The 20,103-nt window shown below is 40.7% G+C and overlaps 1 protein-coding gene across 3 annotated transcripts in view; it reads left to right on the top strand.

Annotated features, from left to right (window-relative positions):
- srbd1 (S1 RNA binding domain 1) overlaps positions 1-18,408 on the top strand; it is a 240,207-nt gene extending 221,799 nt beyond the window's left edge. For all 3 annotated transcript variants that reach the window (XM_080200634.1, XM_080200635.1, XM_080200636.1), the window contains 2 exons: positions 7,593-7,777; positions 17,059-18,408. In XM_080200634.1, coding sequence (XP_080056760.1) covers positions 7,593-7,777; positions 17,059-17,348 — 475 coding nt within the window. In that variant the 3' untranslated portion in view covers positions 17,349-18,408. The remainder of the gene's footprint in view (positions 1-7,592; positions 7,778-17,058) is intronic.
- The last annotated feature ends 1,695 nt before the right edge of the window (positions 18,409-20,103 follow it).

Raw genomic sequence — 20,103 nt, forward strand, 5'->3', positions numbered from 1 at the left:
CTTGTTTCTTTATTCAGTAAATTGAGAGTGTCTTAACTGAAATCTGTTGGAGTCCTAGAGGTTACAGCATGGAAGCAGGCCCTTTGGCCCAACTTGTCCATGCCGCCCTTTTTTTTAACCCCTAAGCTAGTTCCAAGTGCCCACGTTTGGCCCATATTCCTCTATACCCATCTTATACATATAACTGTCTAAACGTTTTTTAAAAGACAAATTTGTACCCACCTCTACTACTACTTCTGGCAGCTTGTTTCAGATACACATCCCCCTCTGTGTAAAAAAAAATAACTGTCTAAACACTTTTTAAAAGACAAATTTGTACCCACCTCTACTACTACTTCTGGCAGCTTGTTTCAGATACACATCCCCCTCTGTGTGAAAAAAATTGCCCCTCTGGACCTTTTGTATCTCTCCCCTCTCACTTTAAAACTATGCCCTCTAGTTTTAGACTCCCCTACCTTTGGGAAAAGATATTGATTATCTAACTGATTCATGAACCTCATTATTTTGTATGCCTCAATAAGATCACCCTGAAGCTTCTGACATGCCAGAGAAAAAAACCCAGGCTATCCAGCTTCTCATTATCATTCAAACCACCGAGTCCCAGTAGCATCCTAGTAAATCTTTTCCGCATTCTTTCTACTTTAATAATATCCTTTCTATAATAGGATGAACTGTATACACTATTCCAAGTGTGGCCTTACCAATGTCTTGTACAACTTCAACAAGATGTCCCAACTCCTGTATTCAAAGTATTCTGCATTCTGTTGGAATAAAACTTTGTTGATTTTGATGGTATGTGAAGCCACCAGGTAGATTTCGTAGTTAAATAATTTAATGAGTTTCTGTTCATTATCCTGGACATAGGATCAAAATTCACGAGATATTACTGAAAATACTTTACAGGTTGTGAGGAGCTAAAATCTCACTAAGAATCTAAAATCCAGAAGAAGTATGAAAAGGAAAGAAAAACAATGTGGATTCAAGGGGAATTGTAGCAGGCAGGACAGGACCATGGAAATTGTAGCAGACAGGACAGGATCATGGGAATGTAGCAGGCAGGACAGGACCGTTGCAAAGGTCCATTGACCCAAAAGGGTGGGTGAGGGGGGTGGTTTTCCGGTTTTGGGGTGAGCGCGGCTGCAAGATCCCGCCCATAGTATCAACCTGAAGCATGTGAGAAGGAGAGATGGTAATATTGTGGTTATGAGTCGGTAGAGTAATGCATACCACCAGCAAACCCAGTAAATGAGATTACAGCTCCTTTAGCATATACCTCTGCTGGGAATAATTTCATTAAATCTAACTTGATATCAAGTTTTAGATAAGGAGATGATATTGATCATTTTATTGGAGCTTTTGAATATTTGCTAAATTGCTGTAAGTGAAACAACGAATGGTGTACAGAATGAAGCAATTACTGGAAGCTGCTCATAGTATTTAGAGAGCTGGTTATAGAGTTATAAGCTACTTCGGAATTATTAATGGATCGCCTATGGCACAAGTTACTATTTTTCAACAATGAGGGGCGTTTATACCTTTTTAGGGCATTACAGTGAGTCCAGTGATTTACAGTGCTTAATGATTTACTGTCTAAATAAATTAAATTTTTAACTGTACTCTGGGATTTTTTAAACAGTGCTGAGGGATTGAATTTCACAACCATGCATTATTCTGTGAAAGTAGTAAATGATTGGCCTACATATATATATTTCTATACTCGTATTTAATTTGTATCCACACAATTTTAAGTTGATAGTGCAAAGAATTTTTAATTCATTTTTATTACAACTGTACATTTCACATCCCCAATTACATACTTGTGAAGTATCGCCACTTGCCCTATGGGCAAATGATATTGAATTTGTATTAACAATATTTTGTCTAAAGTTCTAGGTGAGTTATCTTTAGCTGATTTCTTAACTATAAAGATTTGAAATGTCACTTTGAACAACTTTTGAACAGAAAATGCTACTGGGCTTCTTCATTATTGTTGAATATCAGTGCATCTGTGGGAAAGTGGGCATGCTTAGATTATGCAAATCAAATAGTGTTCAGAGACACACTGGGTTGAAAAAAGAAGATTTTGGGTGAGATTCTCTGGCCTCCCAGCTGCGTGTTTCCCAGTGGTGGAAGGCATCGTGCTGTTTGCTAATGGCGGGATTCCCTGATTCTGTTGCTGTGAATGGGATTTCCCATTGATGTCACCCCGCACCACTGCAAAACCCATGGGTGGGGATGCATTGCTGGAAGGACTGGAGAATCCCACTAGCGTAAATGGCCAGAGAATTCCGACCATCGAGGCATTCTTCTTGTTTGTAAGTTCTCTATCCAAAGGTGGGTGCCTGGCAATTAATTGCTAAACTGAAGCAAAATGCCATGATTTTGTTTTACTGTGGATAGGGCAAGGAGACAGTCCTCTGAGTCAACCTCAGCCCGAGCGGGGATTGAGTTCTGTGCTGTTGGCATTAATCTGATCCACATGCTGACAATTTGGCCAACTGAGCTAATTGGTCTCCCTATTCAAGATATTAAAAGGTCAAGGGTTGCCAACCCTTCAGAATTTTCCTGCTATCTCCAGTATGTAAAGATACATCTACAGGACACTGCTGTGAGCAAACCAGCAGAAAATCATAAAGCATTAAAGTTATCGTTCTTTTTTTCATTTTTTAAAACTTGTTCCCTATCAAAATGTTTGAAAAGATACCAATGGTTGACAGACAGAAAGTTGCTTCAGATAATGAAGAGTCCATTTACTTGTAATTGGTGTGGGGAAGTGGTGTACCATGAGGAGAGACATGTTGGATTACTGGAGCTAGACAGTCAGAAATGGATGATCATTTGGTGAACCCTCAAAATAAGTCCAGCCAGAGTTGGCAACTTGTAAAAGCATAGTCCATTCATTGTATAGACATAATCATGATAGAATGAAAGAAATAATGTTTTTACTTTTCGTTGCCATTTAACATATTACTGTGAGCATTACAAATTTGGAGAATCAGTGGTGACCAGGAACATTTTCAAAAGTAGTCTTAACAAATTTTAGGCACCTTGTGTCCAAATTGTGCAACCATAAGACATTGTATCGTTCTCAAATAGCAGGGTATAATGAAAGCTATCAGAGACTACATATACCCTGCATACCAAAAATAATATATAATGCCTTAGAATAGTGGTAAGGTTAATGGAGCTCACCGCTACCTACGCACAGATCAGGCAGTGACTTCAGGCAAGAGCAGATACACAGTTACATGGTGTAATAATTCTTGTTCACCAGGTTGAGGGAAAACCAGCAACACGCTTATTTACAGGCAAAGATCATACAGAAGCATAATTAGCTCCCGAGAGGAATCTGGAACAGCAACCCCTGCTTATCAGGGAGATTCCTCCACTCTGCTCCCTAACAGTTGCCCAGATCATGTGACTCTTTGCAGACTGAATTTCGTAGGGACACTCACCACACAAGGGAAAATCCGGAGGTTGTTGTCTGAGATGTGTTGCTCCACTCTTATCATTGTGAAAAGAGCATCTCCCTATCTGGCTTTCAGGACACCATGAAAGCTCTACACATTTGTTGTATACATATGTCATAAATTTGGACTTAACTTGCCACAGAAGGTTGAGGCTTGTCCAGTTCAATTTATATGTTTAATGCTGTGATAAATCTTAATTACTGCCAAACAACCTCCCTGGCTCTGAACATAGACTTTACAAATATGGAGTCTCATTCCTGCAAATTTTAGTGAGTTAATTTTTTAGAGACTTTTTTGTATTATTTTCCATTTTCGTTGTCTCTTTCACTCTCTCTGAATCCCATCTTTCTTTCTCTTTCTCTATTACAGGTTTTATACTTCACCTGACATCCAATTTAATATTCTAACTGACGTTTGCTGCTTCAGACACTGGGCTATCCAGTAACAATGCCTCAACCTGATTTATTAAGGAGATAAATAGTTATTAGTCCTGTTCAGGCAAGTCTCAGATGCCCCGCTGAGGGTGTTGAACTGTTTCCATTTCACTTTTGCAGCAACTTGCTTTGCAGAAGCTCATGGCAATGCATTGAGCAGCAGCAAGTCTCACAATTGGCAGATACAATTTGCTCATCGACTGTAGGATTTAGGCACAAGATACATCGGGAAAGAAAAATTGAGATTTTTTTTTACTTTTTTTTTCCTTTGCTCCTGTTTAGTTTTTTGGCAAATTAGCAAGGAGAATTCAGGTGACTGACAGATCTTGTCAACAGCCTCTAATGCTTTACGTTCTTGTTTGAATGTCACTATAAGTTTCTATTGTATAATAGGTTTTTCAGTCGTTAAAGCTAATTACTTGGTTTAAAAAAAAGCCACATCTTTAGCAGCTGGATTGTGGAGAGAAATACCTGCTCCTGATTTTGTGGAAATTTTATGTAACATTTTGATTTTTTTCTGTTCACTTCCCTTTGCATGTCTGTCTGCCCACCTGCGGCTATTTTTGTTTCACAGGAACCAATCAAAAACATTTAGTTTGTCATCTCTGGGATGATTTCTTACAAGGCTGTTTGCCTCATGATATCCATCCGTCCACAATCCTTACCACAGCCTCCCATTATAGCCGCATAATATCCAACTCACTGTGAACCGTGAGCTGCAAGGATGTTTGAAGGGATATCACAAGGAGGGGATTCGTTACAGGTACTGTTAAGAAGTCGATTATCTCAGAGGTCATTTGCCCAATTCCTGACCAATTATGATGTGGCAAACAGGCTGCGATCTATTTGCATAAAAGGAAATAGGATACCAACATGGCATTAGCACTCATCTGGGGATCTAAAGTAACTTCCTCAGCTTTCACAGGTGTTGTAGTCTTGAAAGCTACAGGCCGATGGCATTCTTCACATTTGAGATCACCAGTTTACCATATGGAGTCTGATTTTTTTCAGAAGTGCTATAATACACCCGTATGCAGTAAGGGTTTATAAATAAAGGGAAAGACTGCAGGTTATACTTAATTCTCTTTGATTGCAGTTTCAATTTTAAGTGACATTGCTGTGGTAGTTTGCTGGTAGAAACAGTACTTTTTTTTTTAAATATGTGAATTGCGTTTGGGTGAAATTTTACAAGGCTGTAATGTACAATTGAATTATTTAAGTGATGTCCTGCACCACTGCAGTGCAGCTCATTTGGTTTCTGGATGTCATCTGAACCAGGAGATTATGTTACAGGCTATAAGTCACTTCAGCTCAACTGTTATTATAGTAGTAATGGTATATTTGTACTAATTTTCAAATGGTTATGGTGCTGTAACATCTGTGTGGCTGTGGAATCTGTTAAAGTCTAACAGTCTGCAGCATGACAGTCTTTTGAAGAGGCAATTAAGTTTTGAAGTAGGATGGGGGAGTATAACAGAAGCTATGATGAAAGTCTTTTGACATATCAATATATAACAAGAAGGGCTAGTGCTAGGTTTAATGCAATGTTTCAAGTAGCATACTGATTAGAGGTCTGGGAAAAATATGTAGGCAGACTCCTTTATAGGAGCCTAAAAAAATATGTAATTAGAATAGACTGCTTAGCTACCAGGCTCACTGCTTCCACAGATTATGTACCTACGTACCTTGGACTCCAGGCCAACAAATTAACCTTGAATAACCTCCATCCCCTTTGATCCTCAATTATGACTAAACAAAACTCCAAGAATATTCATTATTCCTTATTTTTCCCATTATTTAACTGAATCCTGCCACTCTCCATTTGAGTTTTTAATTCAGGAATGGAACGTGGACATCACTGGCAAGGTCTGTTATTTATAGAGGAACCATCACATTGCATGGATTATAAGAACATCTCTGTTTACATCCTTCTAAATAATGTTCAGTTCAGGATTATAACAAATATTTATCTAAGCATTTTAGAAAGCTACGTAACTGCCTTTGCTGCCAGTCTGTTTCCACTAGTTTGTTCCCTAATAAATGCTTTATTTGAGGCTTATGCTGTTCTTTGCATATTAATGGATCCTCTCCTATGTTGAACAATCTGTGATAATTAAACCTGAAAGAAATAAAGGTCCAGGACCAGTACTCCATATCCTGCAACAACCCTTCTCCCACTTCCTGCATGCATCATCTTTCTCCAAATTGATCAAATTTGAATCTGTAAAGCTTAAGAGTTTTATATTCCTCACTTTCATTATTTCAACTTTTGACCACTATTTTTGATGATGACTGTCCAAAAGTGTATATTATGAGCAAATTTAATATTGCCTGTCCAGCTGCACCTGGATAGTGATAGCCTGTTAAAATTGCACATGAAATTTACCTACTATCTCCTGCAGGCACCATAACAAAGGTTTACTTCTCCCTTACCTCTGTTTGACCTCCATCCTAGGCCTCAAGGCTCAGTGACTTAACTGAATGCTTGGGACCATTCCTGCCTCGTAATGTTTTGCTCCTGTCTGCTGATTTTGAACAGAAACCCAACTAGTTGTACGCAGATGAAACCTGGGAGTTGAAATCTCCTGGGCCTCATGCTGCAAAGATTAGGACATTAGACGTCTTCCTTGACCCTGTTCCGGCCTATACATCTGCTGCCCCAAGTTGAAGTTGGAACTATTATTCCAAACGTGGCCTCATCCGCAATGCATATAATATTAGAATAACTTAAGCTGTAATGCTGTGACATGGAATCTGCTTTCGATTAGCTGTTTTGGAAACTGCTTGATATCAACTGGAAATTCGAAGTGAACAATAATAATTGTACTTGCATCCTTTTCCTTTTCCACATGTGCTAATGGCCATCATTATAATCATGTTCATGTGTTCGTTATTTTACTACTCCAGTATGCATTGCTCTACATCTGTCTACATTAAAATCCAACTACTGTTTATTAGCCCATCTGGGCCTGATCTTTGCAAAAACTTTTTTTTTGTTCCTTATACTTATCACTTCTTGAGAAATCGAGGCCAAGGCGAAAATACAAAACACCGCTAAAGTTGAAAAATGAATTAAAAGATGAGATAAGTGGGGAATTATTACACCAGGACAGTAGGTTTTGGTTTAAAAATTCCACAGATTGTAGGAGGAAGGAAGCCCTGAAGGAGGCAAGGAATTCTATAGCTTCAAGGTACGGGGAGAGGATGAATAAAAGTCTGAAAAGGATGCGGTTAGTCCTGATTCTAAACACTGTGAGGATGCATTGAGAAAGAAGTGTGTGAAGGACATAGTGTATTTGGAAGCTTGGAGGAAAAGGTCCTGAAGCTCCACAAGTCATTGACACAGCTTTTTGTACTTAACATTGCCATCTGTTTCGTATTTCCAAGCTAGTTTTTAATCCATTAATTTCATGATCCGTAACTCTTGCATGTGGAATATTATCAACTTCCTTCACATAGGTGATGGCTTGGACAATTGTCTGCCTAGTGGGCCATCGGTAACATATTGTTCCCACAATCCAAATCCTCTGGTGGTGCCATAATATGGATCGTTACAAACTTTCATTAATTCTTATTTTTGTGAAGAATGTATTTACAGAGTGGAGCAACTTGTCCAGGTGTCTGCAGCTATTGTGCGCAATTTATTGTTGTTTTAATTGTATTTCATATTTTTCTTTACCTTTTCCAGATTCTTATCTTTCATCGACGGAAGCCTGTCTGACATTGGAGCATCTGCTATGCTGTGTAAAGTGAATGCAGCGCTGAAAACCAATTTGATGGATGCCTTGGCTCAAAGACTTGATACAACAGAGCCAACGTTGCAGATGATTATTGATGGACTGACACAGCCTCATGATTATGACATTAGAGCAGGTAATGCGTTCTTACGATATCAAATAATTCCCTTTGTTAGCTCAGTAACATTTAGTTTAAGTAAATCGTTATTTTATAAATATCTGGCTTTATATATAGTTAATAAAATCCCTAATTATTATTGTCAATATTTACACTTGAATTTAGCATTGTTGGTAGTAAACTAACAATGAAATTCTGCAACTAATCTCAAAATAGAGTCTTCCAATTATAGATCTAGTTGCTATTTTGCCCACCTGAAACCTGCAACCATTTTTCATGCAGCATATAGAATGATGAGCAAGCTTACTCCTGTATCTCCGCAGCAATTGATCAAAGTGAAACCATTCTTATTCAAATGGCAATTAAAAATAGGGGCAAATAAACGTTGCATCAAATTTCCAATTTTATTTTGAAGATTCGAATGGCTTGATGTAGGGCAGGATTTTATTCCCCCTCCGCAGTGTGTTCCATGGCAGTAGGATCTTATGGTCCTTCAGTTGTCAACAGGGTTTCCAGTTGAATGCAGCCCTTGCTACCAGGAAGCCCGCAGTGGCATGTGCGCCATCGGCAGGACCATAACACCTCGTTGGTGTAAACGGCAGCAAGATTTTAACGATGGAAACTCAGTACATGTGACTAAACTTGGGTTGTACTTTGAGACTTAAACAGGAAATTCCAAATACCATTTTTACATCACCTTTACATTGCATCCCATATTTCACTGGATGTGAGAGAGAAGATATATGGTAATTCTGCCATGGTTAAGGTGCAGCCAAGAAGGTGATAGATTTTAAACAAGCTGGCATCATTAGACGTAAGTTCAAATATTGGTACTTAAGAATTTGCTGATCTAACTTGCAACATTGCACATTCTCCTCATGTCTGCGTGGTCTTCTTCCGGGTACTCCAGTTTCCTCCTACACTCCAAAGATGTGCAGGTTAGGTTGATTGGCCATGCTAAGAAATTGCCCCTTGGTGTCCAGGGATGTGTAGGTTGGAGGGATATGGGGGTTAGGGCTTGGGTGGGATTGTGTTCAGTGCAGACTCGATGGGCCGAAGGGCCTCTTTCTGCACTGTAGAGTTCTATGATTCTAACACAGTAAGACAGGAGTAGCTCACATAAACATCTAAAGAAGGCTGATGTTGGGATCTTCATTGTGCTGTTGATTGATCTTTTGTCAAACAAAATTTCTTGCTCTTTATTCCATTTGTCAGTGTCTCTGGGGCAGAATTTTTCAGATGGCAGGATCTCCCATCTGGCTACCTGAAGATTTGGTAGAGATTTGTTCCACACCTTTGCAAACTGTCCAGCAATTATTTAACGATTGACTAACAGCCAGATTTCCGTCCACAACTGGGGAGGAGGTTCCCTCTAGACAGCTACTAACCAGTCAGGTGACCAGTAGCTCTGTAGCCCCAACAGCACCAGGTTCAATTGGTGATCACTGCTGGGACTGCAGCCAGTCCTCAAAGAAGAAGCGCTAATAGTTGTCAGACTGACAGTATGTCCAGGGTATTAGCCCCAGCGTGGGATGTATGGGGGTTGGGGGCCTGGCTTGAGAGACCAGAAGGGTTAAAGAGGGGGTGAGTATGATCTTAGAGGAGAGGAGGTACTTTGGGCACGGGGGTCCCCAGAGGAGCTACCACCCTCACCTTTCCTGACACTACCCCCACACAGTTAAAGCCTGCTTAGCAAGGGCCTTCCCCTTCTGCAGATAATATAGTAACAGGGGTTTGATGAGGCACATAAATGACCTGTTATTGGCCAGTTAACAAGCTCATTACGCCTAAGAACAGGCAGGCCAACCAAAGCCTGCACTACCATCCCCTTGGAATTGGAGACAGGTTGTGAATGAACAGGTATGCGGTGGACAGTCCTCACACTGTTTTTCAAGCTCGCTGCCTTCAAATCTACCTGTGGGGAACTGTAAAATTCCACCTACCAAGGGAGGGGGAGAGAGAGAGACAACAAGTCAATTTAAGAAAGTACCAATCTGTATCACTTCACTACTCTCTGTGTGTCGCCCTGCAAATTTTCCTTTTTACAAGTTATTATAGAATCATCCTCTTGTCAACAGCACTCTGAATTAAAAACAAAACCTGCTGATCCCTCCATTTACTTTTTTTGCCAATTTAATTCTGTCTCCTTTTATTATTGACTCTCCTGCTTGTGGAGCCAGTGCCTTCCTGTCAAAACCTTGAATCGTTTTGAACACCTATTAAATCTCCCCTAAACCACCCCAACTCCAAAGAGAACAATCACCATTTGTGGTCTCTCTATGTCATCAAAACCACTGATACCATTCAAATAATGGCTGCATGGTGGCATAGTGGTTGGCACTGCTGCCTCACAGCACCATAGACCCGGGTTTGATTCCTGGCTTGGGTCACTGTCTGTGTGGAATCTCCATGTTCTCCTTGTGTCTGTGTGAGTTTCCTCTGGATGCTCTGGTTTCCTCCTGCAGCCCAAAAGATGTGCTGGTTAGATGGATTGGCCATGTTAAATTCTCCGTCAGTATACCCAAACAAACACCAGAGTGTGGCGACTAGGGATTTTCACAGTAACTTCATTGCAGCATTAATGTAAGCCTACTTGTGATTAATAAATAAATAAACTTTAATTCCTCTCTTTATCTTCTGTAAAGTCTGACATCCTTCCAAAAGTGTGGTATTCAACATTGAACAGAATGCACTGGTTGAGATCTAGTCAGTAATTTATAACAGTATAGCGTAACTTACTTTCTTTTGAACTCTGCCTAGATTTATAAGCCATGGATCTCATGTGCCATTTCAGCAGATTTATCAACTTCTGTCACCTTCAAAAACATGCATACTAAGGCCCCAAGTCATCTGTTCCTGTGACTCTTTTAAAATTGTACCATTTAGTTTATGGTAAATGCCTCTTCCGTTTTCCTTTCCAAAATCATTTCACAAAAATCTATCCTTCTTATTGTTTGCTACATTGTCAAGTTCCATGTCATCTGCAAACTTTGAAAATATGCCCTGTATGCCCATGTCCAGGTCAGTAACATCTATCAAAAGGAGCAGTGCTCTGAAGATCGTAGTCCCAGAGGACATCACTACAATTCCCTCCAGTCTGAAAACATTACCTCTCTGTACTTTCTGCCTCGCAGGCAATTTCATGTCTGTGCTGCCACTACCCCTTTAATCGTCTGGACTTCAATTTTTCCAACAAGTTTATTAAAGTCATTTGAAGCATTTTGCTAAAATGATAGGAAAGGCTGCAAAATGTTTGGCCCATGACAAATTGTTGGAAGAAGAACAGCTAAACTGCAAAGTCAGTCTTATAGCACACCACATTTAGGGGGAGATGGTGGCATGTTGGTAATGTCACTAAACTAGTAATCCAGAGATGCAGGTTAATACTCTGGGGGAATAGGTTTCAAATTCCATCATGCCAACTGCTGGAATTGAAGTTTAGTTATTTTTTTAAAAATGTGAATTGAAAACTAGCCTCAGTAATGGGGACCATGAAACTGTCATTGACGGTCATTTAGGGATTGACATCTGCCACCTACATGTGATTCCAGACCCACAATGTCGGATAACTGCTCAATTCAAGGGTGATTAGGAATGAGGCAACAAATATTGGTTTTGTCAGCGACTCTCACGTCCCATTGAAGAACTTTGTTAAAGAACCTCGACGGAGATCAAGACCTTCATGCAGACATGCAGTCCCGAGAGTTTAAAGCCTGTAAACCTCATTCCTAACATATCCATGAGGATATATGTCAACGTGGCATGTGCAGAAGTTCCCAACATTCTCTCTACAATGCCACACATTTCAGAGAAACCCTCTCTAGTAGCCCTCTCTATTCAGTTGAAATTATGCGTCTGCCACACGTTTTCAGAGAGCTTGCAAGTATTGTCATATGCTTTGAAGGCTCTGCCCTTGAGATCAGTTGAATGTTTCTTATCTGGTATCTGACATCACTTAATCCTCCACTCAGGTTAATTATGCTCCACTTCCAGCACTCACCTCCTGACCTCCTTGTGCATTGTGGATCACGGTTTGCTGATTCCAGATATAAATTATCCATATACACTTTTCCTTTGCGTTAGTTACTGAAAAATCATTTTAGTGGCCCATAAGCTACAATAATGGAAATGAAAAACTCCATACTTATTGCTGCCTCTCTTTTGTGTCAGTTTACACATGGCTGATTTCAGTGTGTGAGAAACTTCATTGTGTTTACTTTCAGCTTTAATTCACAGTAAAAAAAAGACTCATTGCATTTGAAAATAGTTTCACCACTTCATTAATGCAAAGTACGGAAGAAATGTGAAATAAATCCAGAAAGTACTAGAAATACTAAGCAGGTCAGGTAACATATGTGAAGAGAGGAAAGCAAGCTAATGCCTCTGGTTAATGATCTGTGTTCTGTTGAAAGTAAGAGGTCTCACAACACCAGGTTAAAGTCCAACAAGTTTATGTGGTAGCAAAAGCCACTAGCTTTTGGAGCGCTGTTCCTTCGTCAGGTAAGTGGGAGTTCTGTTCACAAACAGGGCATATAAAGACACAAACTCAATTTACAAAATAATGGTTGGAATGCGAGTCTTTACAGGTAATCAATTCTTAAAGATATTTTGGAATGTGAGTCTTTACAGGTAATCAAGTCTTAACAATACAATGTGAGTGGAGAGAGGGTTACGCACAGGCTAAAGAGATGTGTATTGTCTCCAGCCAGGACTGGATTGTCTGCACCTTTAAGACTTGATTAACTGTAAAGACTCCAACCATTATTTTGTAAATTGAGTTTGTGCCTTTATATGCCCTGTTTCTGAACAGAACTCCCAGTTACCTGACGAAGGAGCAGCGCTCCGAAAGCTGGTGGCTTTTGCTACCAAATAAACCTGTTGGACTTTAACCTGGTGTTGTGAGACTTCTTACTGTGTTTACTCCAGTCCAACGCCGGCATCTCCACATTCTGTTGAAAGGTCATAGACTGGAAATGTTAACTCTGTTTCTCTCTCGACAGATGCTGTCCGATTTGTTGAATATTTCTAGCATTTTCTGTTTTTATCTGCACTTCATCTTTTGTATTCAGTTAGTTTCTGTCCCAGTAAATTCCCATCCAGCGAACACCTTTCAAGATAGGATTCTTGACATAAGATCGCACTCTGATCTGATTCCTATACCGCAGATCTACCAGCACAGTGCTCCAGTCATTTATTTGTTTGCGGTTTTCACAAGATAGAAGAAGGCAAACAAAGCGCTGACAAAGTACATCAGCAGTGCCAATTAACTGTCACGTTGATGCTCACATATTCTTTCTAGCACAGAGACTCTATAAACGTCACAATACAATCTTAGCAGAGTTTGCCTGGGAACAGCCAGTGGTTATTTGACTGTGAGTTTGCCAGCTCTGAATATGAGTGGCAGCTGCAAGCATGAGTGGGCTTATTTTGTGATCGGTGCTGTAAAGCTTTCTGATCGTCGTGTTGATGTCACTCACAAGTTCCTCGAAGGTCTTTGCACCGTATTTGTTTTCTTCTGTCAGATTTGATTGCACACTTCGACTCCTCAAGAGTTATTATTTCAAAAGGGCTGATACGTAGTGTGCTCCAAAAGGATAACAGCAACATGCAAGTTACTCAACTTTTTCACCTAATCTGCCAGATCTGTTATGTGCACACAAGTACGTGTGGCTGTTAGGTTCATGGAATCAGAAACAGATGACTGGTTCTGGAGTGGATATTAACAGAAAAGGATCGTTACTTCATTCCTCCTTAAACTTTTTATTTAGCCAATTCTTTTCCTTGCCAAAGAGCCATAATTACATTTGAGTGCTCATAAGCAGACTGAAGAATATAGTCATGATATTTAGATATTTAACAGAAGGTGCATACTGAGCTAGGACTAAATGATATATATAAATTAGTATCTTTAAAAAAAATAAACATGAGAAACAAATTATTCCTAACACGATTGGCAGAATATGTGATCGATACCTTGCAAGAGCATTATTAATACAGAGTATAAGAGGTAAAATTGTTTCTGTTCAACATTTATTGTTATGCATATGTCAAGACCTGCAAGTCATAATATACATGTACATTTGGGTGGATAACCCCAGTTCAGCACTGGGGAGCAACAGTGGTTAGCATTGCTGCCTCACAGCACCAGGGACCAAGGTTTGATTCCCAGCTTGGGTCGCTGTCTGTGTGGAGTTTGCATGCTCTCCCCATGTCTGTGTGGGTTTCCTCCGGGACCCAGTTTCCTCCCACAGTCCAAAGATGTGCAGGCTAGGTGGATTGGCCATGCTAAATTGACCCTTTGTGTCAGGGAGTCTAGCTAGGGTAAATACATGGGGTAATGGGATAGGGACTGGTGAGATTGTGGTAGGTCGCATGACTCCTTCTGCACTTTAGATTCTGTGATTCATCTTGTAAGGATGCATTTTAGAAATAATTCATGTTTTCTCCTTGCACCTCATCTTGTTAAGCTCGTGAGAAGCTGAACGGTACAGTTCCAGAAATGCCCAGATTCGATCTCTGGCCTGTGCTTTACTGGTTGATCTCAAAAGAGCACAGAAGTCGCCTGCTGCTGGATGAGTGTGTGTGAAAGTAAGAGGTCTCACAACCTCTTACTTCCAGGTGGTCACTCCTTGGCTTTGTTGCTGCCACATCCCATGCTTTCCATAGCTTTTCTAGAGTCAGATTAAGAAATGAGGGGTCAGGTGGGTGAACTATCACCAGAGCTTCTCCTCTTGCTGGATTTCTGCTTTAACACCTTTAGGGAAAGAGAAATGATGAATAAAATTTCCAGAAAAAAGAGCAATGTAATAATTTCTGTCTGCTGCCTGATGGGCAGTAACACATTCCATCTATGTTATATTGCCTTATTCAAGTTATATCATGCATTAACTTTCGAATCCGTTCTTTCAGCCCATGGGATATAGCCATTCTTCATTTGTAGTCAGGCAGCCCTGCTGCAAAACTGCTGCATACTTCTTATTCAGCCATTGGGAGACGTAAAAGAGTTAATCCCCTCAAGCATATATGATTTATCACTTTATTTCCCTTTGCTCAGTGTCACGTCTCTTTCCTCCAAGGATACAGTCTACTTCTATACATTTTGGCACATATTTCTGTTTTAAACAAAATTGCTACACTCAACTGAAAGAAAGAAGTTTGAGCCAACCTCTAGAATTTTCACTCACTCACACAGAAGATACAAAGATATTGTCAAAAGTCATGAATCTTCTCTTCCTGCTTCCCAACCATTGCATATTCTGGTGTAAATTTCACTAAAGGATACGAGTGAAAAATTCCATCAAGGTGAAGATGGGGCTGTGAAGAGCACCAGTCTCCCTTTAGGGTGTTGAGGCTCAATTATTCAATAACTTCAACACGGAGGAAAAGCTCATTGTCAATGTTTAGTACAGTATGTTTTTGGGAAGTGGTTGACTAATATTGACTTGCCTGGCCGGTGAAAGTAATTAAACATCTTCCTGTACTGAGTGATAGTGCAGATACTGGTCGAGTGGGCCTTCACCTTGCATTGACTGTATGCTGCTCTTCATGAAACCTCTTTCCTGTGCCTAGCTTCCTACGACAGCACTTTCACATTCGGATTTACGAACAGGAATCTTTGTGCCCTATGGTTCATCTCAGTGATAGCACTCTAACCTCTTTAGTCAGAAAGTCATAGATTCAAGCCCAACTGCAGGACTTGAACATGTAATGGGGAGGTGATAGCCTAGTGGTAATATCACTAGGCTACTAATCCAGAAACTCAATTAACGTTCTGGGGATATGGGTTAGAATCCTGCCACGACAGATGGTGGAATATGAATTCAATTTTTTAAAAATAAATGGAATTAAGAATCTAACGATGACCGTGAAACCGTTGCTGATTGTCGGAAAAACCCGTCTGGTTCACTAATGTCCATTAGGGAAGGAAATCTGTCTTTATCTGATCTGGCCTACAGGTCACTCCAGAGCCACAGCAATGTAGCTGACCCTCAACTAGGGATGGGCAATAAATGCTGGGCAGCCAGTGATGCCCAGGTCCAACGAATGAATAAAAGAAATGGAGTACAAAGGGAGTGCAGCCTCTTGAATGTAAAATTAAGAATTGTCTACTTGCTCAGGTAGATGGATGTACAAGATTCTATGATGTTGTTAGAAATAGAACATAGGGCTCTTGATGTTGGTATCCTGGCCGACATGATTCCACCAACTACAGCCACACTTACAATACTGTGTACAGTTCTGGTCACCCTATTATAGAAAAGATATTATTAAACTAAAAAGAATGCAGAGAAGAATTTACTGGGATGCTACCGGGACCTGATGGTTTGAGTTATAAGGCTGATGGACTGGGACTGTTTTCCCTGGAGCGTAGGAAGCTTGGTGTGATCTTATCGAGGTCTGTCAAGTAATGAGGGGCATAGATGAGGTAGATCGTCAACATCTTTTCCCAGTTGTAGGGGAGTCTCAAACTAGAAGGCATAGGTTTAAGATGAGAGGGGAAAGATATCAAAGGGCCCAGAGGGGCAATTTTTTTCACTCAGGGGATGGTGTGTGCCTTTAGCGAGCTGCCAGAGGTGGGTACAAATTTGTCTATTAAAAAACATTTAGACAGTTACGTGGGTGAGACTAGTATAGAGAGATATAGACCAAATGTAGGCAATTGGGAATAGTTTAGTGATAAAAATTGGGCAGCATGGACAAGTTGGGTTGAAGGGCCTGTTTCCAAGCTGTAAATGTCTATGACTACAGAAACATGTGAACTGGTTCTTTATCTCTTTGCTGTATGAAACAGCTGCATGACAAAACATCTGATCAGCCAGATATTGTGAAAGATGCGATACAAGTCATTTCTTGCAGCAGGTGTTTCAGTTCCACAGACAAATATTTCTCCTATCCAATTAAAAATATTGCGAAGCTGCCTGATCCCTTAAGCTGCACGGACATTGAAATCCTGTAGCAGCACAGTATTTCCCACCCCAATCGGCAAGCTTTCACTGAGAGGCAGCTTCAACATCTGGAGCTCACCCATACACTCAAATAGATAGACCCTGAAAACAATAGCACAGTCACTGCTCATGACATTGTGTGAACAGATGTTCCATCCCGCCACACTTCTAGGGAGGCTCATGCCTCCTCTAAAAATCTAGATTTAACTGTGGCAGTAATATCTTCCACTCTCCAAGAGTTGCTACCAAGCGACTATTTGTTTTCAGATCTGACTTCCAGAGTGTAAGCTTTTACTTTTTGTCTTTAAAGTACAGAACTTGCTGCTAATCTGCCTTGCTTTGTGCCCCATGCAGGATTTGAACAACAGGATTTTAAAAGGAACATCGTCTCACTTAACGACCTGAAAAACGGAACTATTTTGACTGGAAGAGTGGAAAATGCCACTCTCTTTGGTGTCTTTGTGGACATAGGTGTTGGCCGATCAGGTCTGATCCCTATTCGTTACATTACTGCAGCCAAGCTACCTGCGTCTAAAAGGCGTAAAAGCCTAGGGCTTGGCCCTGGTGAGAGGGTAGAAGTTAAAGTGATGGAGATTGATCATGCAAGAAATCGTATATCATTGGATCTTATTAGGGTTTTGTAGAAAAAAAGTAAAATCAGTTAAGTCAGATTTTTCACTGTTTCCACCTTCCTGCAGCAGAAATTCAGAGTTATTCCCTGCGATGGATCTTGGATTTATCAGCCGCTTTGTGGCTTTGCACACTGATGTTGCAGTGCATTGCATCATCATCTCGTCATATTTAATGGACCATTTTTAATTTACATGTACATGTTACAAATTTCAGCAGTTATATTAAAAGTAGTATGGTGTCCTGCATCATTTGGCCGCTTGGGAAGAATAGTCTTGATACATATGTGCACACAAACCTTACTGACCAGTTAGCACATTTGGAAGCATCCAGCTCTAACAATACTTTGTTGATTTATTCTAATATCATACGACCAAATTGATCATGAATTGATTCTGAGTGACACCAAATTGGTGGCAGCCAAGCACTAGCCATGTCTAATCTGTCCCTGTGCGCGCGTTTATTGTCTACAAGTAAAAGTGTTTTAGTTTTAAACAGTAATGTTATTACTGCTCAGATGTGTCCGTGGTTCTGACCTACTGAGTGATATCTATGAAAAGGGATGCATTGTGTGTCAATATGCAGGACCGTCAGAATTGTACTGCTCGAATGTTATACATCTTGAAAGCACTCAAAATAAGTTGTCCAAATCTTTAAAAAGCATTCCTTGATAAGAGGCCTTCAGCTTTAGTTGAAATGGATAATCACAGTTGCAGTTGCTGGTTGCATCGGGAATCACATACAAACTGGATTGCTTTAATAAACAGACTTTCCCTTGGTATCCTGGACCAGGTCCAAGTCAAATGATGTAAGGTTAAAAATTGTCTTACTTTGCTGAATCAATGTTTTTTTTTCTAATTTACTGACCGTCCATGTAGCAGTTTCTGCAGCCTGTTGTATTCTGCCCCTTCCCCCAGCTGATGAGTAATTCAGTTGGTGACTACCCAGTTCCATCAAGATTCAGGAATATGGGTCTTAAAAATGAATTAATTTTAGTGGTCAGTCATGCCAATCTTTAATTTGAATATAATTGTATCAAGGGTCTATTGTGATATTAAATACCTCTGATTTCAAGATTGTGATTGTCTACATTTGTTTCAACACCTGGGGCCAAATTTTCCCGTCCTGCCCCGCCTGCCACAAGAATCGTGTGCAGGGGAGGGGGGGTAGTTGTACCGTGCACAGGTCCACTGACCTTGGGCAGGTTGTCTGGAAAACCCTGCCTCTGGAGTCAGCTTCTAAATCAAATAATTCAAAGCTTGATTCTCAATGTTTCATTAAAACTGTGTTCAATTTCACCTGGGACAGTATCATGCTAAAGTTTACCAGCCACCCGTGTCTTTGAAAAAACTGTTACTTCAATGTTGAGATTCAGTGTCCTATGGAGGTAGAAATGGTGAGTTTCTAAGATAAATCTATTGCAACATAGAGTGGAATTTTCTTTTTGGAGGCTAAGTGGATGGGAAAGTCTGTGTGATTCCTGCTGGGCAATGGGGAAGGTTATTGCGCCACACTATCCGCTTTTTAGCTTATTTATGCATCAGTGAGGAGCTCATTGAATGCCATAGCAGGACGAGCACTGAATCATCTGCCCTGCCAGTACCTCATTGGGTCAAAGGTCCTGATGTTACATTTAAGCAGCACCCAAACACACTCTGACAAAGGCAGAAATACTGTGGATGCTGGAATCTGAAACAAAATTGGAACAGCTGCAGAGTGACAGAACGATCTGTGGTCCTTTCTGACAAGATTGTTGGATTTTGCGTGGCATTCTGATTGATTTGTCTGGAAATGGATGGCTTCTGATACACTTCAGTTCCCAAGATCTCACTGACAGTATTCCCCCTTCTTCCACCAGCAGTTATCTCCCTTTCTCTTCCCCCCACTGCCCATCTTCCAGAACAGAAACGCCATAGAATCGTCAAATCTACAGTGCTGAAGGAGCCTATTCAGCCCAACGAGCCTACATTGACAGCAATCCCACTCAGGTCCTATCCCTGTAACCCCACATATTTACTTTCCTAATTCCCCTGACACGAAGGGACAATTTTATCATGGCCAATCAACCCAACCTGCACATAAGAACATAGAACTAGAAGCAGGAGTAGGCCATCTGGATCCTTGCGCCTGCTCCTCCATTTAGTAAGATCATAGCTGATCTTTTTGTGGACTCAGCTCCATTTACCCGCCTGCTCACCATAACCCTTAATCCTTTACCGTTCAAAAATTTATCTACCCTTGCCTTAAAAATATTCAATGAGGTAGCCTCAACTGCTTCACTGGGCAGGGAATTCCACAGATTCACAACCCTTTGTGTGAGGAAGTTCCTCCTCAACTCAATCCTAAATCTGCTCCCCCTTATATTGATCCCATGCCCCCTAGTTCTAGTTTCACCCGCCAGTGGAAACAACTTCCCTGCTTCCATCTTATCTACTCCCTTCATAATCTTATATGTTTCTATAAGATCTCCCCTCGTTCTTCTGAATTCCAATGAGTATAGTCCCAGTCTACTCAGTCTCTCCTCATAAGCCAACCCTCTCTGCTAACATTTTTGGATTGTGAGAGGAAACCGGAGCACCTGGAGGAAACTCGCGTAGACACGAGGAGGACGTGCAAGCTCCACACACACACACACAGTCACAAGAATTGAACCCAGGTCCCTGGCACCGTGAGGCATCAGTGCTAACTGCTGTGCCACCATGCCACCCTATATCGTCATCATTGAACAAAGAGGCTTTGCACACAATCCACTTCTTCCAGACGTAGCCT

The sequence above is a fragment of the Carcharhinus amblyrhynchos genome, chromosome 12, assembly GCF_965287045.1.
Source record: "Carcharhinus amblyrhynchos chromosome 12, sCarAmb.v2.hapA, whole genome shotgun sequence".
In the NCBI taxonomy this organism is placed as follows: domain Eukaryota; kingdom Metazoa; phylum Chordata; class Chondrichthyes; order Carcharhiniformes; family Carcharhinidae; genus Carcharhinus; species Carcharhinus amblyrhynchos.